The sequence below is a fragment of the Thermobia domestica genome, chromosome 16, assembly GCF_964235325.1.
Source record: "Thermobia domestica chromosome 16, izTheDome1.hap1.1, whole genome shotgun sequence".
In the NCBI taxonomy this organism is placed as follows: domain Eukaryota; kingdom Metazoa; phylum Arthropoda; class Insecta; order Zygentoma; family Lepismatidae; genus Thermobia; species Thermobia domestica.
In genome coordinates, this window is record NC_137469.1 from 110,233,692 (window position 1) to 110,260,154 (window position 26,463).

The window sequence follows — 26,463 nt, forward strand, 5'->3', positions numbered from 1 at the left end:
GGTTGCTTAATTAATCCAGAAAGGACAATTTTGCTGGCATCAAAATAGAGCTAGAGAGGATAACCAGGCTTATATCTCATTAAATAAGGAGCTGAAATGATGACTCGCTTGATATTATTGAATGCTGTCTCTTGAGGTTCTTTCCAGCGAAAAGGAGCATCTTTTTTCAACGATGAAAGTAACGCTTCTGCCAATTGACTGAAATTAGGTAAATATGAACGAACAAAAGAAGCCAATCCTAAAAAAAAAAAAACTTTTGACTTGTTTCTTTGTTTTGGGACGTTGATAGTTGGAAAGTGAGTTAATTATTCATTTTGAAATAAACAAACCATCTTTACTGACAGTGTGACCAAGAACATCTAATGAAAAATATCCCAAGTTTGTTTTTTCTGGGGAAAGCTTTAAACCAATTTATTTTATTCTTTGAAGCAACATACGAGTTGACTGCACAACTGCACAATTTCATTAAAACTATCACTAGACCAAAAATAATCGTCAATATAGGAGAATATTTTATCTTGTGGAAGACCTAAAGTGAATTTCACTAATCTATTCATACCACTAGTAGATGTCTTAACATCCTGGGGCAAAAAATTAAAATGGTATGAGCCAATGACAGGAATCGAAAAAGCTGTAATAGATTTTGACTCTTCAGTGAGGGGAATATTTTAAAATGCTCCGAAAACATCACTAGAAGATAAATATTTGCCTAAGCGTCCTGCTAAATTAATCGAAATTCCCTGGATGGGAGGAACCAGAAAGGAATCAGGAACCATTTTTTATTGATGTATCTCGCATCCTCAATAAATCTATATTGTCCATTCTCTTTTTAACAAGCATTACCGGAGAATTATAAGGACATACTGGGCTCAATGATCTTACTTTTCAATAAAATAACTACTTGTTTTTTAATCTGAATCCCGTAGATGATATGGAATGACAAATTGCGGGCGACTGACTGGAATATTGTCTACTAATTCAATTTTATGCTTATATCCTTTTGCACTACCATAATCAAAATCATTCCAAGAGAAACGAATATAATTCCTCTACTGTTATATAATCGGTTGTTGATGTGGCAACAATTCAGGGTTAACATTTACACGATATTTATCATAACCTTCAGATAAAGATAGCAACAACAGAGCATGTGCCCCCTATTACACCACGAAAGGGGGCTTTCGGGATTTTGTAAATAATTTCTACGGATTCTTTGGGCCCACATTTGTAATGCAATTTTTTATTTCAACTTGATGGTATGTACCGTTCTCGCGAAAAAGGTAGTGTCTGGGTCGCTCTGGAACACCCTGTATAGGGCATAAATACACTTTTAACAGTTTTTAAGATACAAGGTTGAAATTTTGCACACATATTATGTACATTCATGTTCAAAATTATTGTCACGTGTCTATAAATATGTTGTTGTAGGAATATAAATTGATAACGAATTCGCCCGGTATTTCTTATAATGTTAGTATGTGTATAATCGGCAGACATGTGTGTGGCAAACTTCATGTCAAAAGAGCAGTAAATAAGAACAATAAAACAAAAATAAAACTTTCTTGTCCATTTAGTAACATCTTGTTTTACTCATTCTAATTTTCGTATTTATAGTTCTTTTCCTATGAAATTTACCACAAATATACATTTCCCGATTATACACATAATATCTGTATTAGAAGTACCCTGCAAAATCATTATCAACTTCTAAGTTATACTTACAAGAAGACATTTATAGATATGCGACAATCATTTTGGACATGAATGTACATAACACACACACACACACACACACACACACACACACATATATATATATATATATATATATATATATATATATATATATATATATATATATATATATATTAGATTCCTACGTGAACACAGGCCCGGGCCAGAGGAACAAAGTATTTTAGCGGAATTTTCCGGGTCAGGTGTATGTTACGGATATGTAAGTGGTACCGTTGGAAAGGGCTCGTTATACTGAAGAAAATGACGTTTGAATCATGACTCTACGTCAAATAGTAATGATACGGTATATTTTTGAAGTATATATATATATATATATATATATATATATATATATATATATATATATATATATATATATATATATATATATATATATATATATAAATAATACGAAAACTGGGTCATCTTGAGACTTTCAAAAATTTCTCCCGACCTTAGTTTTCAAGATACAAGATTAAAATTTTGCACACATATTATGTACATAGCAACGTATTCTTTAAAAACTCACATCCCTACATGAGCCTAGGACCGTGCCAGAGAGCCGCAAAAATCCCTTCTTTTTTTCTTTTTTTTTTTTTTTAATTCTCCCGGTTTTACCCGATTATCCAGTTTCTGGTGTATAATACGGGCAAGCGAGTAGTGCCGTTGGAAAGTATGCTTTATCATAAAAAATAAGTTTTAATAAAACCCTAGGATAAATAGTAAGGAAGCAGTAGCTGTTTGGGTGAAAGGTTAAAATTTACCTCAAAAAGTGGAAATCCTAAAAGGGTTAAACACAATCAACGCATTCAGTCTTTTCTCTCTGGATCCTCTCCTGTCTTCCTCTGCCTCCACTTGGTCAATATGCACCCGACCTAAACTGGTTTTGCGGCACCGTGGTTATTTTTCCTATCCACCCATTTTTATCCCAAACTATAAGATTAGCATAGTGGCTATCACATACCCATAGTACAAAGTAGTTTTTCTGCTGTCCTTTAGATGTTAGAAACTTGTGATCAGTACTACTAGTTGTTGCACCCAACTTTTAGTCCTCTGTACACTAATTAAAAGCTTTAATTCTTTACTTGTTCTAATAGTAAACAGTAAAGACGTTCGTGTTCAATATCATTAGCCTACAGACAATAAAATACGAGACAAAAATAAACGACCAAAAATGTCATTAAAACTAATGACGATTTTGGTCGTTTATTTTTGTACTGTACTTGATACTTTAAGTTGCAATTAATTTTCACAATATATTACTGTAGACCAGCCGTGTGCAACAGCCAGCCCGCGGGCCATATGCGGCCCGCCTAACCCTGTCTTCCGGCCCGCTGGTCACTTATTGAAAACAAGGATTATTATATTTTTTCTTTTTAACAAAACCTGTTAAGAGTGAACTAAAAATTTTCCATCAATCACACAGTGCGAAACGTGGTAACGCCCTAAAGACAAGCACTTGGCAAGTGTAGATACTTGGGGGAAAATTCCCTTTGTATAAGGATTGCTAGATGTACTGACAAAGTTCTAAATACATTATTTTGCTCCTCTTTAGTGAGTAAATATTTTGGTTACCAGCATAACAGTTGTTTTGTGTTATTGTGGTGTAAATTACGATGAACATGTTCCATCATTTAATATTATACTATTCAATTGTCGTAAAAATGATATACCTACAGTGAGGCCCGCGACGTCATTTAGTGCTCTATGATTGGCCCGCCCATTGTTCCAAGCTGCGCACCCCTGCTGCAGACACACACAACTCTTCATGCTCAAATCTAAGTATTCTTACAGTTTTTGCCCTATTTTGAAATAAATAAATTGAAACAATGCAGTTTTTAAATTGCAATTAAACCATCACAATAGTTTTATATCTGCAAATCTGCAAATGCCTGCACATCAGCGGCATCTATTAGCCTGAATGTGTACTATTATGAAATACCGTTACACAGAGACTGACATGTTTTTGTATCATATATTATTATAACAAACAATTACAACATAAATTCCTTTTTCTTAGTGTAGTAAAGAACGAGCCTCGTGCATAAGGTCCATAAGGTGCTTTTTACCGCCAGCGCTTGAAAGAGTTAAGGCAGGTTAAAATCATTAACTCTTGTAACAACTGATAGCACAAAATCGGAACTAAAGTGCAGTTCTACGAGAAAAACACCATCTAAGATGAAATTACATTTAAGAACATTTATTTCTGCACAACCATACATATAACACTCATACAAAACCAAGTAATCCATCCACTCATCCAATACTATCAAAAAATGTCGTACAAAAGTTTTAATACAAACAAAACATAACTACTTATCCGATAACCATGTCATTTGGAATGTACAACAAACTAATGTTTTAATATAAAACAATACAAAAATAAGGCTTAAGTTATACAACGAACTTCATTTATAGTCTTAACTAGAAGCTAAGTAATTCATTACTTTTAGTAATTCGTCAATAAAATAGTCAATGATTTACTTGGTACAAGAGCAAAATTTACATATTCACAAACATAGCTACAAAGATTTTATATTCCATTTGACTTTTCAAGTTCTAGTAACTTAGGTACATATTCGAGTTGGACATTCCATACTGGAAGAAAGTGAAAGGCATTAACAGAGTTGGTTATCGTAAATAGTTCATGTTTCTACTTTAGATATAGCTGTATTTTTAAGTAGTTCTAAACTTAACAATCGTACATTTTAATATCTTTCTTATGATATAATCACAGTCTAAAAAATGCTTTACAATGTGCAACTAATGTTTATTTTGCCTTAAGGCAAATTACATTAAAAACACAATAAACGAATAATTATACTAACTATATTATATATAATTCCCTGATTTTTATAACAATTTCTATCATTTCATGCATTTCAACAAAAATCATCAAATCTTGTGAAAATTTACATGCCAGAATATAAAACTGGTTTTCCATAAACAAAACTATTACACAAAATGTTGAGTTAAGTCCTCCTTTGTACTGTTCCCTTGTTCTTCAAATTGTTATAGCTTTCTTGCAAAGATTTGTAGAATTTCTCCCTACAAGACATGCTGTTTTCATTACCACTGGTGCCTGGCAACCTGCAAACGAAATGTCACGTTTAGAAAGTTACTGTTACGGCAAGCACACCGGTAGAGTCATGAAGTTTCCGGTGAATCAGAAACTGTAAACTCCCTGGCATTACAGTTCACGAATTATCATGCTAGACCAAATGTATGGTAAGTAAATCGATTCCAGGGGCGGATCCAGGACGGACTTCTGGGGAAGGGGGTTGTAATACTGCTACTTAGAGCTACTTTTTAAGAGCTCCAAACTCTGGGGTGGGCTTTATTTATATATAAATTAAGAAAATTTCATCTTCTGGGGGCAATCACCTCGATCTCCCCCACGATCCGTCTCTGATCGATTCCCATCGGAGTTCAATATCTCTTAATACAATTAGCTCCCTAACTACCTTACGAAGTTCGGCTAACATAAAATTCTCTCTCTTTACGGAGAATCTATTCCTAGTACCAAACGCGTCAATCATTCGGCTACACAGGAACACTCCGTTGATTCCGAGATTTCCAAATTCTATCGAATTATGTGCATAAATTTAGCATAACCTAGACAGAGCTTTGTTTCTTAAAAACAGAACTGAACTTATTTGTGCTGTGCGCCATCTTGTTCAGAACCATATTATATAACATAACAGTGCCTGCTCTTCGGTCTGATGACTAGCGTGCGTAACTCTGATGCACGGAGTACGGGTTCGGTTTCTGGTGGGAGAGCATAGAATGTATTACGGTGATTCAGATTTCACCTTCAATTGTACGTCCATGTTTTACATATCCTCGGAGTTAAAAAGGCAAAACTTCAACCAATAAGAATATAATATCTCGTGGCTAGCATGCGCGCGCCTTTGATGCACAAAGTGTCAGCTTCGATTTCCGATGGGAGAGAACTGAAATTTGAACACATTACAGACATTACAGTAGTTGAAATTTTATTTCCAACTGCAGGTCGACATCTCGGAGCTGAAAAGCATCGATACTAAACTTCAACATTAATAGATATTGATATAACGTTATTAACAGATAGTAATAGTGATATGTCTATATAAGTCAGTTTAATATCAAAAGAAGTACTTATAACCTTCAATAATGATAATTTCATTGTTATAAAGCTTGCGAGAGTTCTCATGACGAAGTAGTCGAATGTAGACATACTTAACATGATAATATAAAAATAAATAAATAAACAGGAATAAAACTATTAAACACAGAAAATTAGTGTACGTTATCTTTACTTGTGGTTATTCAGCTTAAATTGAATATACATTTCTTCTAAAACGATTTTTCTTTTAAAAAGTGCATATTTTAAGACAGCTCAATAAGTGAAAATAAGCATAATTCGTCTTTTACCTATATAAACTCTTTACAACAGAAAGAATCTTGATTTTTTATTTATTTATTATTATTATTATTATATTATTATTATTATTATTTTGTCAATGATGTAAATCAGACACTAATTCAGTATATTTTCCTGAAAAAATCCCGTTCTCAATGAAAAATGCTTGAATAAGAATTAATATATTTCAATGTCTGTGTGGTTTAAGTTTTCAATTCTATTTGATTCATCCAATTCTAAAGGGAAACTTTTACTTCAAATTTAATTAGATTGGTGTATGGTGTACATACTTACGCACATATTTAAATTTGGAGAGAAAAACGAATAATTTCGTTTATTGGATTTCTTTATAGAAAATATCATTACAAAAAAGGGTCTTTTCTTTAATATTTTTATAGTAAAAACTGCTAAATTCTGTCAAATCTTTTATGAGACAGGAAATGATCCTATAAATCGATATGTGAAACAGAGTATTAAACTTTTTCTTGATAAGTATAGCTATTTTTCCGAAGAAAAGATATGTAAAAATGTGTTGTTTTTTTTTCAGTTAAAATTTTTAGAAAGGCGAATTCTCCATAGACTTTTTATTTATTTATTTATTTTTTTTTTTTTTACATCACATAACTCATGTCAAAGAATCATGTGGTATCCTATAATCACCCATCTAGTCGAAGGTAGAAAAGAATTTAGAATTGCTCTTATCTAAAAATTATAGCGATTTTTTCGATTAAAAATTTTCCGAATACTCGATATTATACGGATGCATCACTCTACACAAACAATTCTGAACTGCTTTTAGTAATAAATAACATGACATTAGTAACAAAAAAGAAGAAAGCTTTACAAAAACCGGGAAGTTTGCATAACTGATTTTAGTACTTGATAGTAAGCTTCAACTCAAGTACCAGGCAGTATTTGTGGTAACATTTTACAATATGATAATTTGAGCATAATTGCATTAGTAGGTAAAGAGAGAGACTGCAACTTAATACAATACTACACAGTATGTCTTACTAATACATAATACCTATAATCTTTAATAAAAGTAAGAAACTTGGTGATAAAATCGAGGATAATGCAGACTCAAAGAACATACACATTACTATATAAAAATCCATTTGTTACTAATGTTATCTTATTACTGAACTTTAAAAAATCGAACATAGTGGAGGGAGCGAAATTCTACCCCTGATTTTTGACTGATATCTACTCCATGCAGTTGTGGCTATTTAGAAGTCTCAAAGAAAATATTGCCGTATTACAAAAGAATAGATTCAGTTTGATGAAAGTTCTGAAGGAAAATATTTTAAAGAGCTCAACTTTAAGGTCATTTTTCTCGTCACGCCATGGGCAAATGAGTTTTAAAATAGTTCCTTTGGGTTCAGTCCCCATATCAGCATAAAAAGCGCAATTAGAAATTTCTCCAAGTGTGTGTGAGCTTTTTATCAGTAGTATGAATATTAGTTATTTGGGGAAGCTACCCCATTTTTGCTCGCTTATCCTTGATCGATTTCAAGCTCAACTAATGTGAATGCCCTAAAAACACTCCATTTTATCTAAATTGAACGAGTTTTACAAAATCTATAGAGAAAAATCTTTCGGTTGTACACTACTTAAACTTCTACCATGGGTTGAACTTTCCCCTTTATTCATGATTAATTGCAATCCCAAGCAACAGAATTACTTTAGAAGGTTGGAGTGAAACACATACAAAGTCTCATCAAAATGGTTTCTTCGGATAACCTTATAGAAGAGAATAGATAGAAATGCCGGTTAACCGAATGGTAGAAGATTGCTACGATCGCAAGTTTCCCAGACGTTGTAAAGTTCGTACGTTTTAGGTTTCTATGCTGAAATGAAAATTTTTATATTTATTTTCTCCTCTGATGATTCTTTCCGGAGTAGTTCATACCCGAAGATTCGAACGGGGGACTATTTTACCTCCGGAATGTTCTACCTCAGCAAGAAGAATAATTACATTTATTCTCTTCCTTCGACCTCCTTGGGGAATTAAAAATAATAATAATAATAATAATAATGTAGTATTGCTGTTTTGTTTCCACATCCCCATATTGTAGACCACCTTGTAGTTCATCCGCCTTTACGGACAGTTTCCCCTTCTAAGGACAAGAAGGTGCCCTGACTACCTGCTCATCCCCGCTCCGAGAAGGCCGTTGGCACCTGATAGAAGCTGACTCCTTATCCAGGGAGTCAGTCGTTCCCCACCTACGTTAGTAGCCTAAGACGTTCCTCGCTTTCTCCCACGGGGACATGTACGTTGGGATTTTCCCTTCTTTTAGGACGAGACCCGAAGGCATTCCTCAAACCTCAAACCTTTTGAGCACTTTATAACATAATTTATATCCTCCTTAATATACAATGATATCAAACGTACTTTTACGTTGCTTTTAATGTATTAGAAGGCTAGAAATCTAAATATCACGAATATATCCGAGGTTGTCTCACAAATGAAATATGGATTTTCTTCGTTAGAAATAAATGATACAATTATTTTTTAGGGAATAAAATGACATCGTAAAAGAGTACCTTTATATTAGATATATATTGTATGGTGCAAATGAAATGTGCATCACCTCCAAAGGCCGAAAGAAAACTACGAGGCGCATGCCAAAAAAAGGGATGATTTTTTTTACGACGACTTGGCAACATTGATGAAGCTGAATATGCGCAGGAGTATGTCCTAGTATTCTATGCTTGCAACAGAGAGGTATTTGTCCATGCTTGCCGACAATTTTGCGATGTATTTCATGGAGTTCAGCACTATAGGGGTCTACATTGATGGGTTTACATTGCCTGAGAAAGATATGATGGATCAGTCCCACCATGAAGCACCGTACCAGCAACACATTTTCTGTGGGTGGAGAGGTGGTTTAGGAAACCATTCTGGACGTTGATCACGAAGGAGCCATTGTCCTGATCATCTACGATTATCACAGCAAATTCAAATTTGTATCTGAAGTGGCAATCCGAAGTAGGAAACTTTTTCATACCTTCAGACGGCAATCCATATCGGCCGGTATCAACTCATATGGAACCCCTGAGCCCAACGTTTTCATCTTACTGATTGCACGAAGCCACTTAATGATAGTGGTACGCTGTATGCCTAACTCATCTGCACTGGCACATACCGAGGGTTCGCTTCGACAATGTTCCTGAGGAACTCATCGATACCCGGAACTTACTTTACAATGCTATATCACCGGAACGAAATCTGACAAGCCAACGGTGAATGGTGCGTTCATTCGCCATTCCTGGTCCAAATGTACTGTTAACCGTTCCAGAATGTACTAGTCCAGAACATCGTATAGAAAAAATCACTCATAACTGAATGTGGACTCATGTTCAATAATGTACTGCCTCCTGACTCTCTGCGTACCCCAGCCTGTTTCCTGGAGGTGTAAAGAGTTTGTGAAAACGAGACACATGGCCTTAGTTCATTTGTGTTGTGTTGCTGACATGAGGTGAGTTTTCCACCAGATGTCACATCTGACATTTCATCCACACTAACCTAATCAATATACATAATTTACCCAAATAACATATTAATGTTAGTACTTGCAAAATATCTAGAATTTAAGATTACTATATTTACTCTGTACTAGATATTTACTGTACATAACAGATGATTGCTGTCAGGGGCGTACGCAGGAATTTATTTCGGGAGGGGTCTAAAGCGTTTCGGGGGGGTCCAAATACAATTTGAGGCTAAATTATATGAAAATTTCTAAAATTGCCCCTAAAAATAGACTATGCTTACAAAAAAAAGTCGGGATCTCAGGGGGAGGGGTCCGGACTCCCAGGATCCATCCCCTGCGTACGCCCATGATTGTTGTATTTACCTCATATTATTTTCAGTTACATGTGGAATCCACTCATACATATCATCGTAGGTTGTACGATTGCTGACAGTCCCGCGCTTAATATCAACTGAAAGTACCGTGTTCTTGCTCCTGAAAAACAGAAAGATACTACATATATACTGTATTTCTACAGGAATACATGATTAAGCAAAATAGCTGTTAAGAATTTATTCCTTAAATAATCCACACAGGCGAAACTCCGTTTTCATCTTTTAATAGCGAGGGCCACTTGAAACGGTTTCAGATCTCTCTTCGTTCTATTCCGAGGACGTTCAGAAACTAGAGAAATGGATCGACACCGATAATCAACTTTCTCCTTTTAATGTAATAGTATCTGAATAATAATAATAATAATAATAATAATAATAATAATAATAATAATAATAATAATAATAATAATAATAATAATGATGATGATGATGATGATGATGATGATGATGTAGTAGTAGTAGTAGTAGTAGTAGTAGTAGTAGTAGTAGTAGTAGTAGTAGTAGTAGTAGTAGTAGTAGTAGTAGTAGTAGTAATAGTAGTAGTAGTAGATGATGATGATGCTTATTATTATTATTATTATTATTATTATTATTATTATTATTATTATTATTATTATTATTATTATTATTATATAAATGCAAGTAGACTTTACACTACAAGGTCAATGTAAGAATAAGCTAATATCCTCTTGACTGTATGTAAGCAAATCGTTAGGAAAGGAACTAGATAAGGACGCTCCAACGAATGTGCCGTAAGTAAGACGTCAACCAAAGTCTACAGATCTCAATTAATTAACTGCTCACCTAAATAAGAGCCTTCCAATATATTATTTATATTTCATTCCAGTATCTCAAATGCATCGCTCGGGTATTTTTCATCAGGGTCTCACAGGCTTAAGTCGTTTTTATTATACATAGTCTTCACATTGTTCTTGTATCTCAACAGTGATAAATAATGGGTTTTCTTCCCGGTCTTTCCAAGTTTATTGTTCAAATGAAAAAAGAAAAGGGGGGAAAGGAAAACATAATCTGAACGTTAGTCTAAAACCTCTCAGAAAGTTGGAAAGACCACTAACTCTTTTAATACTGTTGTCAAGCTATATTCGACAACGAGAATTTCCTTTACTGTATGGATGTCAAGCATTGCTCACACGAATTTATTTTTCTTGAATGGTAACTCGGAGTTCGAAAATATACCCTTATGTGATTGCAAGAAGTTCCTTTTAGCTTTACTAGGATTCTGTATTGATTCATACACTCGCTATTGCAATTTACCATCATTTTATGTTCCTACGTACCTTTGGAACATAGTTGCTATAGTCGGGCTATGGTTACAAACTTTTGTCAGTGATTGTACACGACATTGCAATTAACATTTATTTTTCAACCTAATTTTTCATAGCTGTGTGAAAGCAAGAGCTCAAGAAAGCTAAAAAGATCGATGAATTATTCGATAGTTCGTTTAGCATCTCTGCAGATGCGTGTCAGACAGCGAGGAGCGAGTTGAAATGATAAGAAGTCAATAACGCTTCCATATTGCGAAATGCATGCGTAAGAATCACTTCAACCAAGTTTCAAACTTTCCAAATACATTCTCTTATTAACTGTACAAGTACATAGGACTATATTCATTTTATTTAATTTTCATATGCAATTGGTTGGAAACTCTTATTTCAGAGTCTGGCAATTTTTCATTTCAAGTCTCTCAGGAAAGTGATGTTGTCAGGACAGTGTAATTATTCTATATGCACATGTAGAAACACCCCTCTGTTTTTAGCAATGTTTTACAAATCTTGTGGTAATCCTTAAGAAAAATCTGGTAAATTCCCTTTTTTTGCCATCCAACTGCAACGAATACTGAGAACATTTTTTAGTTCTTCAGTGGTGCAATTTATTGTTACTCGCGCTCCCTTGCATAAAGTCTAATATAGTCTTTGTAACGCCACGCAGCAGAACAATTCAGTATGTATTAATTATTGATTTTAGATTGTGAAAAGTAACACTAGCATGGAGTAAAATATTACAATACTAGTTTCTGCAGATATTTATTTAGTGTGACATACTCGTTGCAGTTACATATAAATTATTCCACGCAATACATAATACTACGTTATAATGGTAGCAGGAGTTATTGCTACTATTTCTATATGTAGTCAACGCACCTCTTGGAGCAAATTTTATAAGAAGATATTACCGTCTACTTTTTCCCAACTAATCATTAGTGCTGTATTCTAAGTGCAAAGTATGAGATAATGGCATATCTAAAGGCATAGTATTGTAGTATTATATATAATCAGCGTATATATCGTATACATATCATGAAATTAAAGTGTGTTTCTTCATGTGTTTTCAACATGGAACATAACATGAAACCAGTAATGTTCAGATTTCTTTTGTGTGAGTATTGACACTTAGTGTTTCCTATATATCTAGGTATTATCTAGGTATTATCTATCTTCTATCTATCTATCTATCTATCTATTAAAATGCTACAGTACCAATTAAGAGCGACCGAGCTCTAACATATAACCTTAGCTTTCAACCCTTTGATTTACGGTTATTTGTGATCTCACGTTTATAACAAAGACAAATATTTTTAAAAGAATGTACTTTAAATAAATTACTTAAACTTTTAAATTATTGTTCAAAGGCCTTTGCCTTTAATAAGCCTTCTCCGAAATAAATGCAACTGAATTGTGCTGCCATCTTTGGACCTCTTTTAAACTACGTTTATATGTTTGTGGCCAATTCTTTCGACAATGAGAACTCGGAAACTACAGGCTCTAGAAAGATGACGTTTTCACTGATCGATTGCAAATTTCATGTAGATTGTAGATTGTCCAGTTGAATATTTAAAAAATATGGGTACTATTTCTTTATTACATTTTTACGGGTATATTGGAAGTGTTGAAATAAAAAAAAAAAAAAACTAAAGCATCACATCCTAAGCATTATACATTCCAACACCACACTGTTGTATATAGGGGTTGTATATGTCTCAGGTGTTTGTTTCATGGCCAAATAATAATGGAAAAGGAAGGATAACCATTTCTCCAGTCTAAGATTAACCTTATTTTGGGGGAGTGTTTTGCCCAATGAACACCATATATAACTGACATTATAATTAATTGTGTATGTAATGTATTTGCTTATTACATACTGCATGCAAGAAGAAAGAAAACACTGGTCATACATGAATTAGAAACTCCAACCGGAAGCAGGCTCAAATCTTGCAAACGGTGCGAGATACTGAGAAAAAATAATCGAAAAAAGTCTCCCCTTTATGACACCCCTTGGCTTTTTTTAATCAATACGTCTTTCACTTGTGTGTGTAAAGGGACATGTACAGATGCTGTAAGGAATGAGAAGAAGATTTATGCTCATATGCGAATGATGCGCTGTGTAGAGAGCGCAGGTTCAGCTAGTCACAATAATAATAATAAAAAAAAATGCATGATTTTTGCGGGATATCTTTTGCCCCTTATAGCAATGGAACATATGAGAGTCAATTGACTTTATTATTTAATTGATGTTATTGAAACTTTTAAAGCTGCGAATCTTGGTATAAAAAAAAGTTATATGTTAAATTCTATACAACAGAAATATACAATTCACTTGAATGTTTAGAGTTTATCGCAAGAGAGTAACACGTAAACATTTGCCGTAATGGGTATTATTCTTACTTACGAATCAACTGGTACTTATTCGAATCTTCATTACGAATACATTTTTTTACTTTTCGTCGGAGGAGAGTTATAAAGCGAAGTATTACAGTTTTAGATCTGGTTTCATCCTGTTATTTATTTATTGCTACGATAATAACATAAGGCAACAAATATGATTCTAGATCAAAAGTGAAGATGTCCTAGATTTTCCTTCCATTAATAAAATATAGAATTAAGCTTACATCCGAAACCAAATATCCACCATTCTATTATTTGACTCAACCAGCACTTATGTCTCTGTCAGTCTGTCTGTCTGTTTCACTATCTCTTGACTCTCGTAAAGCTTATTCGATTTTAATTAAACTTGGTATATAGCTTCCTCCAATCTTTTAAAATAACCTTATTGTTTGATGCAGCAAAACCCCATCAAGAATAAGGGATAAAAGGGAATAAAATCCATTCCCATGTTGCAAATTTTCACATACAGAAAACCATTTTATGGTAAGAAGTATGTAAAAATTATTTGAACTCGATAAAACGTAATGTATACTTTCTTTAGGGTATCCCAATCATCTCCAATGGCTGCGGTTGAAACCAGTCAAAGATAAGTTGTTAAAAGGGAGCAAGTTGCCTCAAATTTTGAAGTTTCAATATTGAAATAATATGATGTTACGAAAATAATCTTCCTTGATAACTTGATGTGATTTTGATGCACATGGCGTAAACTTGTGTTGAGTTCCTCAAGGCTTAAAGCTCTTAACATTTTTAGATTTTATCGAGAATCGACTTCAAGATGTACATTTTAAGGTGAAATGTCATGTATCTATTCAAGAAACTTGTTTGAGATATATATATAATGAAACGTAATAGAACAGTAAATTTTGAACTATACTTTCTCTTTTGTTTAAAACTACAGAAAAGAAAAATAATTTTAACTATATTTAGTTCCAGAAACAAAAATGATACAAGTCAATGTGGTCACCACACACCAAATAACTAAAATTTATCTCGTTGACCATAGTTGTTTACGGACTATAATAGAAGAGTATTTAGTTTTCAGTTGTAAATCTATTCCTAGGTTCTATTACTAGAAGAATCTAGAACGGTCTTAATGCTTGTAAAATTCTACTTTATCCTCTTTACTTAAAAAAAAGAAGAAGAACAAGAAGAGTAAAATTGTAGTCATTTTTCTTTTTGGTCTTGTCCTATATGATCAATGAAAAAAAAGTGCAACGAAGAATCCAATACAGATTGCCATGAACAACATATAGTAAAAAGCTCGTGTACTCTGTAAACGTGTGGCTAATGGCCGTAAGTTTCAAATTTGGGAAGAACATAGTTTTATTTTCTCCTTTATATTAAGTTTTGTGATGTTTTTATAGGTTCTTACGTGAACTGCAAACAAAAGGATAATACATATATCAATTTTGTTATAGATTGGACCCTTGAATCTTTTAAAACATTTAACTAAATCGCGAGGTGGCAGAAAGGTACCGATTTCATTCTTACAGTAAAGGGCAAAAGATACTATCCCGCGAAAAACATGCATTTTTTTTTTTATTGTGAAAGATTACACATGTACGTACATGGGGAGAATTTCAGTCTCGCCTCTCCTTATTTTAATACTTATTATCAGATTTATCTTGCATGTGTCACAAACCTAGAATATCCCATTTCCGAACTACTCATGTCCTTTATTGACAGCACAGGTCCCGAACAGAAACTGCCTTGATCTTGGTCTTAATCGTCTATGTTGATGGAAGGCCTTCAGGATTTGTATAAATTGTGTTATGCGATTACTTTGTTTTAATCATATATCAATAAAATACAACATTTTTCTTACAGGGTGGATTGATTTAAATCAGTCTGATTTAAATCACGATTTAAATCAAGATTTAAATCATTTGATTTTTTTAATAAAAATCAAATTTCGAAATAATTTAAAGTGAAAATAAGTAAAGTTCCGTTTCTGTTTTATTATTTCGATTATGGAAGATGATAATCATAATACAATGAGACTCAAATGTACAGTATGTACAACATAGTATGAAAACTAGTGTCATACAGAGGATGATTAGGGAAAATCCCGTTTTGAACGGTTAACAGGGCAATCCTGTTTTCTTCTCTTCGTAACATAGGGTTTATATTATAAATCGTTAACTATTCCAACGGGGAAATCACCATCGACATTTAGGACGAAGATTCTTTTGTGTGCGCGTCTATATATTTGTTCCCAGATAATAGGACGTATTTAGAAGTGTCCTATCCCCTCTCCGAAAATATTTTAGATTTTATAACTTTAGGCAAAATTTATGTATTTCGTGCCGCAAGCTAGTTACAATTTCCTTAAAAATATGCCCCTGCCACATATCAGGAACTTTTGTGGAAAAAAGTGTCACTTTGATAAGCGTTGCTGTACTTTTTCCTTAACGCTTAACCTTTTAAATTATATCCCCTATTTTTAGGTGATAGGATAAAATATTCATTATTCGATTAAAAAAAAGTACCAATAAAGCTTTTAACTTCATTTTTTCAGGACTGAAGGCATTGTAGAGCACGTTACATATGCTTTCACGCCTCTCTGCGTCGAGACACAGGATGTGATGATGTCATAAATTTAAAAAAGATATTTTTTGTTGTTCCTATTTTTATTATTTTCTGGCGGGTCTACATTTTGCATTCAGAAGACTGAAATTCTGCACACTCGTTCAGTGCACCCTTAGTATTTTTCAGGTGATTTCAGATCTCTGCGTGAAAACAGGGGGATCCAGAGGAGCAAAAATGTAAAAATAGCTTTCTTCGCGATTTTCCTGCCTAAGATGGAGACATATGAATGGTAGCATCTGAAAGATTGTTCTGTTCTGAAGAGAATGATGTACGAACCATTATCTTAGAATAAATAGGGATGTCTCAGGAAACTGTTACCTGAGATCCTGTTTTATACGGGAATCTGGGATATTTGGGGATATTATTTTTCGCGGGTTTACTTTTGCATCTAGAAGTTTACAATTTTGGACACTCATTCACTGACCCCTTAGCATTTTTCAGATTTGTTTCAGAGCTTTTCCTTCAAACAAAGGCGGTACAGAGGGGTAAAAAGTAAAAAAGAAGATATTTCTTAACAGAAAATCCCTTTTGTCGTGATTTTCCAGCCCCAGATAGCCTACACAATGGAGACATTTGAATGGTCCCGTTTGAAACTTTGTTGTATTCTGAAGAGAATAATGTACAAATCATGATTCTAGGATAAATAGGGATGTTCGAGGAAATTTTCATATTACATCCAGATCATCTAGGGTATTGTGGGGATGTTTTTAGTTCATTGTTAAATATTTTCCCGCCCTTACTATTCAAGACAGAAGCTTGAAATTTTGTACACACATTTAGTACACCCTTAGTATTTCCCAGTTGATTTTGAGATCTGTGCGGTAACACAGGGGAGTCCAGAGGGGATCAAAATTTGAAAAAAAAAAAAAAAATCAGAAAAAATCCTGACTTCTCAAAATTTTCCGCTTCAGGGACATGATAGGGAAAATGTGAATGTTACCGTTTTAAAGGCTGTTCTATTCTGAAGAGAATGAGGTATGAACCATGATCCTAGGATAAATAGGGATGATGCTTGACTGAAAGTCTATAATTTATACACACACATACACACACAAAGCCATAATTTAAAATTGTTAAGAAACATTGTTTGGGATTGATATAGGTTAACGATTGGGGATTAATTCAAAATTTAACCCCAATACTTTCACCTAAATGGCATAATTGGCATTTAATACTAATTCGTAATGCTTTTTCTTCAGTTCGCGACTTGTATTATACGAGGAGAAAGATTTGATTTAATTAAAAAAAATCGATTTAAATAAAAAAATCATCAAAAATGATTTTTTTTAAACAAATCATGATTTTTTTCCACCCTGGCTGAAAATAAAGAAAATGTTCCAGTTTCAAATTGTTAATTCATAAGTTCTGTTATAGTTATTTTAATTGTAGTTACAATTTGAATATATTGTGTGTTTTATCCGGTGTATTAACTTAATCTTTTAAATTGCCTGCTTCTGAAGTAGATTTGCGAATTTATTTAGCACAAATGCAAGAAAGTCTTGAGAAATGCAGGTGACGAGGGAAAAAGTGGCGAGAAATTTTGAGTTAATGCGAGAAGAAATCTAACAACTGAAAAAAAAAATCGAGAAAGTAATTATAGGCTAAAACAAAAGATAGATCAGAACTTTAGGGAGTGTATGAGATATTTTTAGATATGTAGACAGATATTAGGAAATCAGACAGGTTCAGGAAAAGTGCGAAGAAGGAGTCGCGAAATTAGATAACAGAGTTCATACAGTAAAACAAGAAATCAGTGATAATAAAAAAAAAAAAAAATGAAGAAAGAATCGAGCATGCCACAGTTAGCATTCAACAGAATAAAATTAGTATTACGAAAGTTGAAAATAATTGACAAAATTGGCAAGGTAGTATTCAAGCACGAAAATCAATTGTTAGATGTGACAGAGAATATTCACAACGTTCACGCGTAAATTAATACAAATCATTCCATTTGTAGTTAACTGCACATTGTATTTTATGGAGGAAATAATACGATTGATATTTTTTTTTTTACAGGCATACGTTGGAGTTATACACTATACGTATATTTAAGAGGCAATGACTAATGAAGAATCCTTTTTTTTTTTTCTTTTTTTATCTGACAGATATTTTGTGATGACAGGTAATTCACATGTGTTGGACACTAAGCGAGTATTACTTTTTGCGCCCAGGAGACTTTTAACTATGTATCTTGCAATGTACTGCATATTTTCACTACGTATCGCCAAGTATTCAATTAGTAGTGTAATTGTGAATTATTGATAATGGTTTACTGTTTTATCCAGATAATGCATCTGAAACTCCATTTGTTAAGCACTTTAGTGAATTTTATAAGGTTAAGCACAAGTTTGATAATATTGATGCAAACTAATTTTTTTTACAGATGCCATTGATCTTATTTCCTTGTAACATAATAAATATTTAAAGCAGGGGTGCCCACAAGGGGGGGGGCTATGACGCAAACTGCGTCATTGAAATATTTGGGGGGGTTAAAAATCTATATAAATATGTTTGACGGGGGGGTAAAATTAATCGAAAAGTTTTTTTTTTTTTCATGGAAGAATACCTATGGATAGACAATTGCGGGGGGTGCGTCATGGACATAAGGGGGGGTGGGCACCACTGATTTAAAGGAAGAAGTAAGAAATATGCAACAGATAAGTAATAGGTTTCAAAGATTTATTGAATTTGCAGAATTTTAAATATGCTGAGTAATAGTTATATTTTTTCAGAACTCTCATCTGGCTGATCTTACTAATAAGGTTTCTATGCCTAAAAAGGTCGACTGGATATTTAAAAGCATAAGTAGTTACAGACGAGACATGTTTATTTATAAAATCTTATACGTGCAATGTTTTGAAATTTGGAATATTCTGTACTTGTATCTTAAGGAGGCATTTTTTTTTTTTTTTTTTCAAAATATGCCTGATAAACATTTTTTTGTGGATATTTTCCATTTATCCGACTTTCCGAAAATGTATTACTGTACTATTAAAGTGTGATTCTGAATAGTTAGACAGAAAAGATGCTACGTTGATTAACTAATTTTTCAAACTGTCTCTTCTAGAACCCATAATAGCTGAGTGAAGTTATCTTAAGTGCTTACTTTCCCCTCGCTTTCGCTATTTATAGCTCTGAAATAATGTATTTCTTTATCCACCACTTCCATTATATTTATATTTATATATATATATACAGAAAGAGAGAGAGGGAGAGATGTTTTCCTCATTAATTTTATGCTATAAATCACTTTCTTAAATTTCTCCTTTGTGATAAGATCCTGTATAGGGCTAACTTTCTGTCAATATTCTACTTCATATTTCGGAAACATTGTATAATAAAGCATTTTATATATATATATATATATATATATATATATATATATATATATATATATATATATATATATATATATATATATATATATATATATATATATAACAAAAAACACGTGTGTTTAACTGTACTTAATAGCAGGGCCGGATCCAGGATTGTCTGAGGGGGGCGGGTGCACCAATAACTACCAAAATAATCAATCATACTGAAACTCTTCAAAGGGGCATGTGACAGTATGCTTTACCCCTGACAACACTAATACATAGAACGGAGGGGGTATTTTAAAGAGGGTCGCACGTGAAATGGAGGACAAAAATGTTCTTCTCTGCTCCTGCCTTCTGTTTTCTTTCCTACTTTAAAAATGTTATATTTTCTTGGTGAATTCTTTTGCTTCAACCTTCAGAAAATCAACTTAAATTTGCTTTTCCAAAGCTCTGTTTTCTTTTTAAGCCCCGACGGAAACTGATGGCAGAAAGTTTTGGAATGTGTTGCTATTATCACTGGTAGCTTCTCATTTTAGATAGTGTATATTTGCAACGAAGGGAGGGGGTGCACGTGCATTTTGCACCCTCCTAAATCCGGCCCTGCTTAATAGTTATCAGAAATATTCACGTAATTCAATACTTATGATCAGGACTTGTAAAATCCATTCGCCTGCTCGCTAGTGCCGAGTACTTCTTTTTTAGATTGGGCGAGTAAAATCCGTTCAATCGAAAACATGAATTCACGAATAAATAGCAGATATCAATTTTTCTTTGTTTATTTGGGAGAGAGATGCCAATAAGGAAAACTAAAAATGTTTACTGTGTCGCAAACTGATTTTTGTTTATTTGTATAAGCACTTTGACTGCAAACTGATGAGGAAATGGTGTGGCTAGTAGATTTTTGGGTGGTGAGTACTTACAAGCAACATTTTTCAGACCCTGCTTATGATCGATTAGCATTGTTCTTGGAAAGCTATTAAAAAAATATATATATATATCGGGATTCTGAAAATTTATCTTGTTAATTTTGCAATTACGGAATCACTATCTCAAGCAAACTTTACATGGATTGGCGTTGGTCTACGTACTGTATTTCAGCATTTCTTGTGCAATGTCAACTAGCTGGACCACAGACGCTGGACGGCTGGACATGTCAACTTGATCCTGATATAGCATTGCAATTTATCTTATAAGAGTTTGACAGGTCAAGTTTTTGAATAGGCCAAGTCACTCGGTGAATATTATTGGCCACTGTTCAGCAGCTGTCGATCCATAAGACGTCGTATTGGAAAACAGACCTGTTTCGTTTGGCAGCATTCTATTATTCAGAATGTTAGCGCAGGCCTCTGCTGTCATTCTGACGCCACACCAGAAGAGATAACCTCCCTATAGAAATTTGTGGATATGCTTCATAGCTATATTCCTTCTGGACAGCTCTCAGAGGTCCGCCTAACAATACTCTCCTTATCAGAGTTCGTGAGCTCTACATTGCATGCTATTATCAACTGCCTGTGTGTGTCATACGAAATAATACATGGTGGCCAAAAAGTAGGTATACACCCCTGCATTGATCAAGTGTAACATTCTAGCTTATAGGTTTATTTGCTTCGGCTAAAAACGATTACTGTATATCCTATGTCAATATACAGTATTTGTATATGGTGACAATTAATGAACTATATGAAATAAAACTGTCATAATTTGTGAACGGTTCGCGTGATTACGTTCAAACTGCTTGGCTGACCACAGGGTATGATGGAAATTCGTATGCGCACGCAACGTGTGGATGTCGGCCATTTACAAGTGAAAATGACACGGTTGGGGAGCTGAGGATTCGCATTTCGCAATGGAGAAGTCTCTCCACCCTGAACGGGTGACGGTGTGGTGTACAATGTCCAGCCATGGAATAATCAGTGCGATATTCCTTGACGGCACGGTGACAACTGAAAGATATGTGACGGTTTTGGAAAATGATTTCATGCCCATTATCCAAAGTGACCCTGATTTCGACAAGATGTTTTCATGCAAGACGGAGCTCGACCCCATCGGACCATGAAAGTCTTTGACGTCCTGGAGGAGTATTTTGGGGACCACATTCTGGCTTTCGGGTACCCAGAGGCCACTGAAGGGGACTCGCTTGACTGCCATATTCTCCGGATCTGAACCCACGTGACTCATTTTTGTGGGGCTATATTAAGGGCAAGGTGTATAGCAATAACCCTACAACCATTGCCGAGCTGAAAACGGCCATTCAGGAGGTCATCGACAGCATCGATGTTCCGACACTTCAGCGGGTTATGCAGAATTTTGCTGTTCGTCTGCGTTACATCATCGCCAGAGATGGCAGACATATCGAACATGCCATAACCTAAATCCGAATGTCTGTAGTGCCGTTTACATGTGTAATGCAGTTTGTGTACTACGTAGCTTGTTTCGTTTTATTTCATATAGTTCATTAATTGTCACCCTGTATATACAATATATTACTATATACGTTAGATTGCTAAATTCCTTACTTGGAAGAAATTTACAAGAATTATTTAACTTTACATTCGAAACGTATATATCTAAAGGAACAGAAATTAGAAGCTAGCTTACATGTGAACGCTACCTCCAAATAAGCAGCTTTTTCTATCGTGTATAATTTCATATCCTATATCCTAAATCAAGTATTTATCTACTAACTACTTGGTTTGACTAATTAATCCAATTCATCCAATTAACTACTTATTTGATGAATTCAGCACATACCCTTGATCACAATCAACAACTGCTGTATAGCTATCAGTTGCTCTAGGTATCTTAATATCCAATATTAAAGGCTCATTATTATTTTCGTTCCTGTTGAAAAAAGCATTAATCATTGCACTAGCAAAAAATAATGAAAAGTTTTAAATGTTAAACAAAAGGAAAAAACGAGAAAGGAAGCTTTCACATACAGAAATTCTACTGAATATTGCTTTGATTAATTGTCCAAGTGATTCTAGAAATAATATCATTTCTTTAATAAATAAATAAATGTGATGAGAGTATGGCATGTACAAGGTCCGATGGACCTTGTTATGCCAAAGCAAGGAATTGTCAATGCAATCAGAGTTGTTGTTGGAGAATTGTAAGTGGAAATGGTTTTGTTGAATTTATTATCAACGATTGTGCTCTTGACAAATGTTAAAAATAGATGAGAAAGACAAGTACAAAATAAGTAGACCAGATGTAGTATTTATTATATATATATATATATATATATATATATATATATATATATATATATATATATATATATATATATATATACCGAATTTGCGCGAATATAAGCCGCGTGCGAATATAGGCCGCACCTAAACCTTTGACACAAAATTATAGAAAAATTAAATATCGAATAGGCCGCACTACTAAATTTACGAGAAAGTATGACTGTGTGTATCAGTCATACATTCAAAGCTACTGTAAGACAGTTCTATAGAAATTACATAATGAACAAAGCAACTTCGACGCCAGGAGGCAGTTTGCAAAGTGTATCTGTGTCAGAAGTATGTCGTTGGATTTTGTCTGCTTGGCGGTCAATATCGGAAGAACTTGTCATGAAAAGTTTCAGAAAATCTGGAATTTCCAATAATCTTGATGGGACTGAAGATGTTCTTTGTGATAGTGACTCTGAGCACCATTCTGGATTGTCTAGCGAGGATGAAGAATCAGAGGTTGGTGATGATGGAAAGTGTGCTTGATTTGGGTAGGTAAAAACAAGTTGACGCAGTCTGCTAGACACAATTGCTTTTCTTTTTTCAAGTACAGGTACTGTATACAAATATACCGCATATATTATATATACTGTATAACAACGATATGTATTCCTGTTAATGGAAGTGTACAAATGTATTAAGTGTACAAGTGATTTTGTGTCAATGTAAGGTGCTACCGGAACTCAATGAAGGTGGCAATTTTTGCGAACAAGGTACGTTTTTCTGCTACTTTCTTCTTAAGTCTTTGATGGTTTACAAATGTAATTGCAGTAACTTATAATGGTACTAATTCCAACCCAGAAGGTATGTGTACTGGTTATTTTGAAATCGGTGATTACCCGAGGAGAAAAATCTCGATTATACGCCGCACCAGGGTTTCTCAAGCTAAAATTTAGGAAAAAAGGTGCGGCCTATATTCGCGCAAATACGATATATATATATATATATATATATATATATATATATATATATATATATATATATATATATATATATATATATATATATATATATATATATATATATATATATATATAAATCATGAAATGTATATATATAAAAGCGAATGTAAAACAGTGCAATCAATATCTTATCTCCAATGATACGAAGTCTCCAGATTGTACCATGGAACGTGTGGTAATATTTCAGTGAATAGCATATGAAGGATTGATCACTAAGGTAAGTCTAGCAACACCATAACCAATATATGCATACTTCCATCTGTATAGCCATCGGACTTCGGTCTTATCACATATTATAGCATAACTGGAAAATTGGTGCATTAGTTATTAAAGTGGCTGTTTTGTGAATGGAAAATAGTTCTTTTGATATCAATTTTTTGGGGTTATCTTTTATTATTGAAGTTTTTAGAAATGTATCCTCCAATGTATTAGCTATTATACATGATTTTTAAGAAATACTACTCATCCCATCTTTTCATTTAAAGAATTTAACTTTACGCCAACCACCCTACAACGGGGAAAAAATAACATGAAATAACAGTACGGTAGTATCTCTCAAAGACCTTCCGTAAGATACTTTTTCTCATGGTGTCATTTGACTTTCAGAAACTAATTTGATGAATTTTCCATCCTGTGCAACTGCCTAAATTGCTTTCAATTCGAATGATCCTACAACTTTCCATAAATTATACAACATTTATCAGCATATAAGTTGTTGTGTAGATCGGAACCTGACCTATTAAAACTAACTTCAGTCCCATTCTCCTAACGTTAAATTCACTTCTATGCTGATTACTGAAACTAAATATTTGACTTAAAACATGCATGGTCATTTCATTTGTTGGAAATTGTTTTCATGCAAATCCTTTACATTATTGTATATCAGAAAATCAAAAACTTAGCGTCAATATATATATTGTTCAAAATCACAGTTGGCTATTCCTATCTATGTCTATTAAGGGTAAATATATGAAAATATCGACATTGTTCTTAACACGAAGTTTTTGTCAATTCCATATAATTTTTAAAGATATTAAATGGCAATCCAAACGTCTGTACGAATTCATTGAGCTATAAATATTTTACATTAATTTCTTCATGTATTCAAAACTTTCTGGGAACACGTGCAGATGATTATTATCAAACAAAAGATACAAGCCACTTTGTCAAGTGAAGAAAAAGAAAGGAAAATGAAATGAAATGAAATCTTTAAGTTTTACGTCCCACGGTTATGCCGGTTAGGCTAAAGGAGACGGTGATTATGAGGGATGAGTGAAATGGTGGAATGAAGAAAGTGGGAGGAAACGGGAGAACCCCGAGAAAACCCACGAGCACGGTGTTTGTCCACCACAAAGTTCACTTGGCGGGGGCTGGGATCGAACCCGGGACCCCAAGCACCAGAGGTGAACGCTCTACCACTGAGCCACCGCGCCCCCCAAGAAAAAGAAAGAAATCGCTGTGGGCAAGATCGGGGCTATAAGGGGACGACCGAATAATTTTCATCGAAATCTTTGAATTGTCTTATTAACAGTATGAGCAGCTGTGTGTAGGCAGGTGTTGTCATGGATCAGGGTCTAGCATTCCTCTTCGCCGATTTTGGATGGCACGTTGCATAGTATTCAGTGTTTGGCAATACACATCTGCTGTAATTGTTTGTTCTGGTGCCAAGAATTCCACAAGAATCACATCTTTTTGATCTCAAAACAAGGTCGCCACGATTTTTGAACTGATGGTATTTGAATTTCTTTGGTTTAGGAGAACTAGAGTACCCCCTTTGCATAGACTGCTGCTTCGACTTACCAGTGGCGTACGATATCCAAATTTAATCCCGTCACTAAGTGAGAAAAGAGGTTATCCCCATCCTGTCAACAGCGGGCCAAAACATCACGTGCAACTGTCATTCTTTGCTCTTTATGAACGTCTGTCAGCATTTTTTGGCACACACCTCGCGTACCGTTTCTAATTACTCAGATTGTCACTCACAATTCGATTCGCACTTTCTCGTTAATGCAATCCACCAGATTGCCGTCTGAACACTAGGCCTTCTGCTACGCTTATCGTTATAAACATTTGAAGCCCTTCCAGAAATTCTGTACACCACTGCCTATCTTCCCCATCACTCACTACTCCTAGTGATGTAGAACACTAACATTCTTTCTTAAGAGTCGCCTTATGCATCCTCTTGCATTGTTTATTTAACATATGGCCAAACATGTCTTGAGGATGTGAACTGTGGCACCTTTTACATCCTGCGACTCAATGCATGTTAGAGATGAACTACTGAAAAAGTGAATAAAATCTTGATGTGAAATAATTTGATATACCGAATTAAGTTTATTTTATGTTCGTTTCAGTTACAATGTCAAACGGCTTTCTTGCAACTGAGTCAATCAATTTTCCATTTGCCTGCAGGTATTTAAAAAAAAAAAAATATTCATCTTACCAAAGTAGATGTGAATAACACTGCTGATAAAGAACTGTATCCTCGTCATTTTTCCGAGAAGAACAAGAAGAATAACATCTAAAATTTATGATGAAACTTGAAGAAATAGTGATTCTTCTTACAGCTTCTGTTAGAATTGTTAGAATTACCAGATTATTACGAATGCAGGACAAAATTCAAGAGGACAAACCCCAAGGAAAATTCAGACAAAAGGGACTAA

The 26,463-nt window shown here is 34.1% G+C and overlaps 1 protein-coding gene across 9 annotated transcripts in view; it reads right to left on the bottom strand.

Annotated features, from left to right (window-relative positions):
- The window catches only part of LOC145673340 (uncharacterized), a 193,417-nt gene that overhangs the window by 14,517 nt on the left and 152,437 nt on the right, over positions 1 to 26,463 (bottom strand). For 7 of the 9 annotated variants that reach the window (XM_081742954.1, XM_081742957.1, XM_081742955.1 and 4 more), the window contains 3 exons: positions 22,351 to 22,440; positions 9,997 to 10,107; positions 3,934 to 4,824 (listed from right to left, as the gene is read on the bottom strand). The exons of 1 other annotated variant lie outside the window; for it this stretch is intronic. In XM_081742954.1, the coding sequence (XP_081599080.1) occupies positions 4,707 to 4,824; positions 9,997 to 10,107; positions 22,351 to 22,440 (319 nt within the window). In that variant the 3' untranslated portion in view covers positions 3,934 to 4,706. Of the gene's footprint in view, positions 1 to 3,933; positions 4,825 to 9,996; positions 10,108 to 22,350; positions 22,441 to 26,463 lie in introns of those variants that run through there. One more of the 9 variants, XM_081742953.1, reaches the window with a different exon arrangement.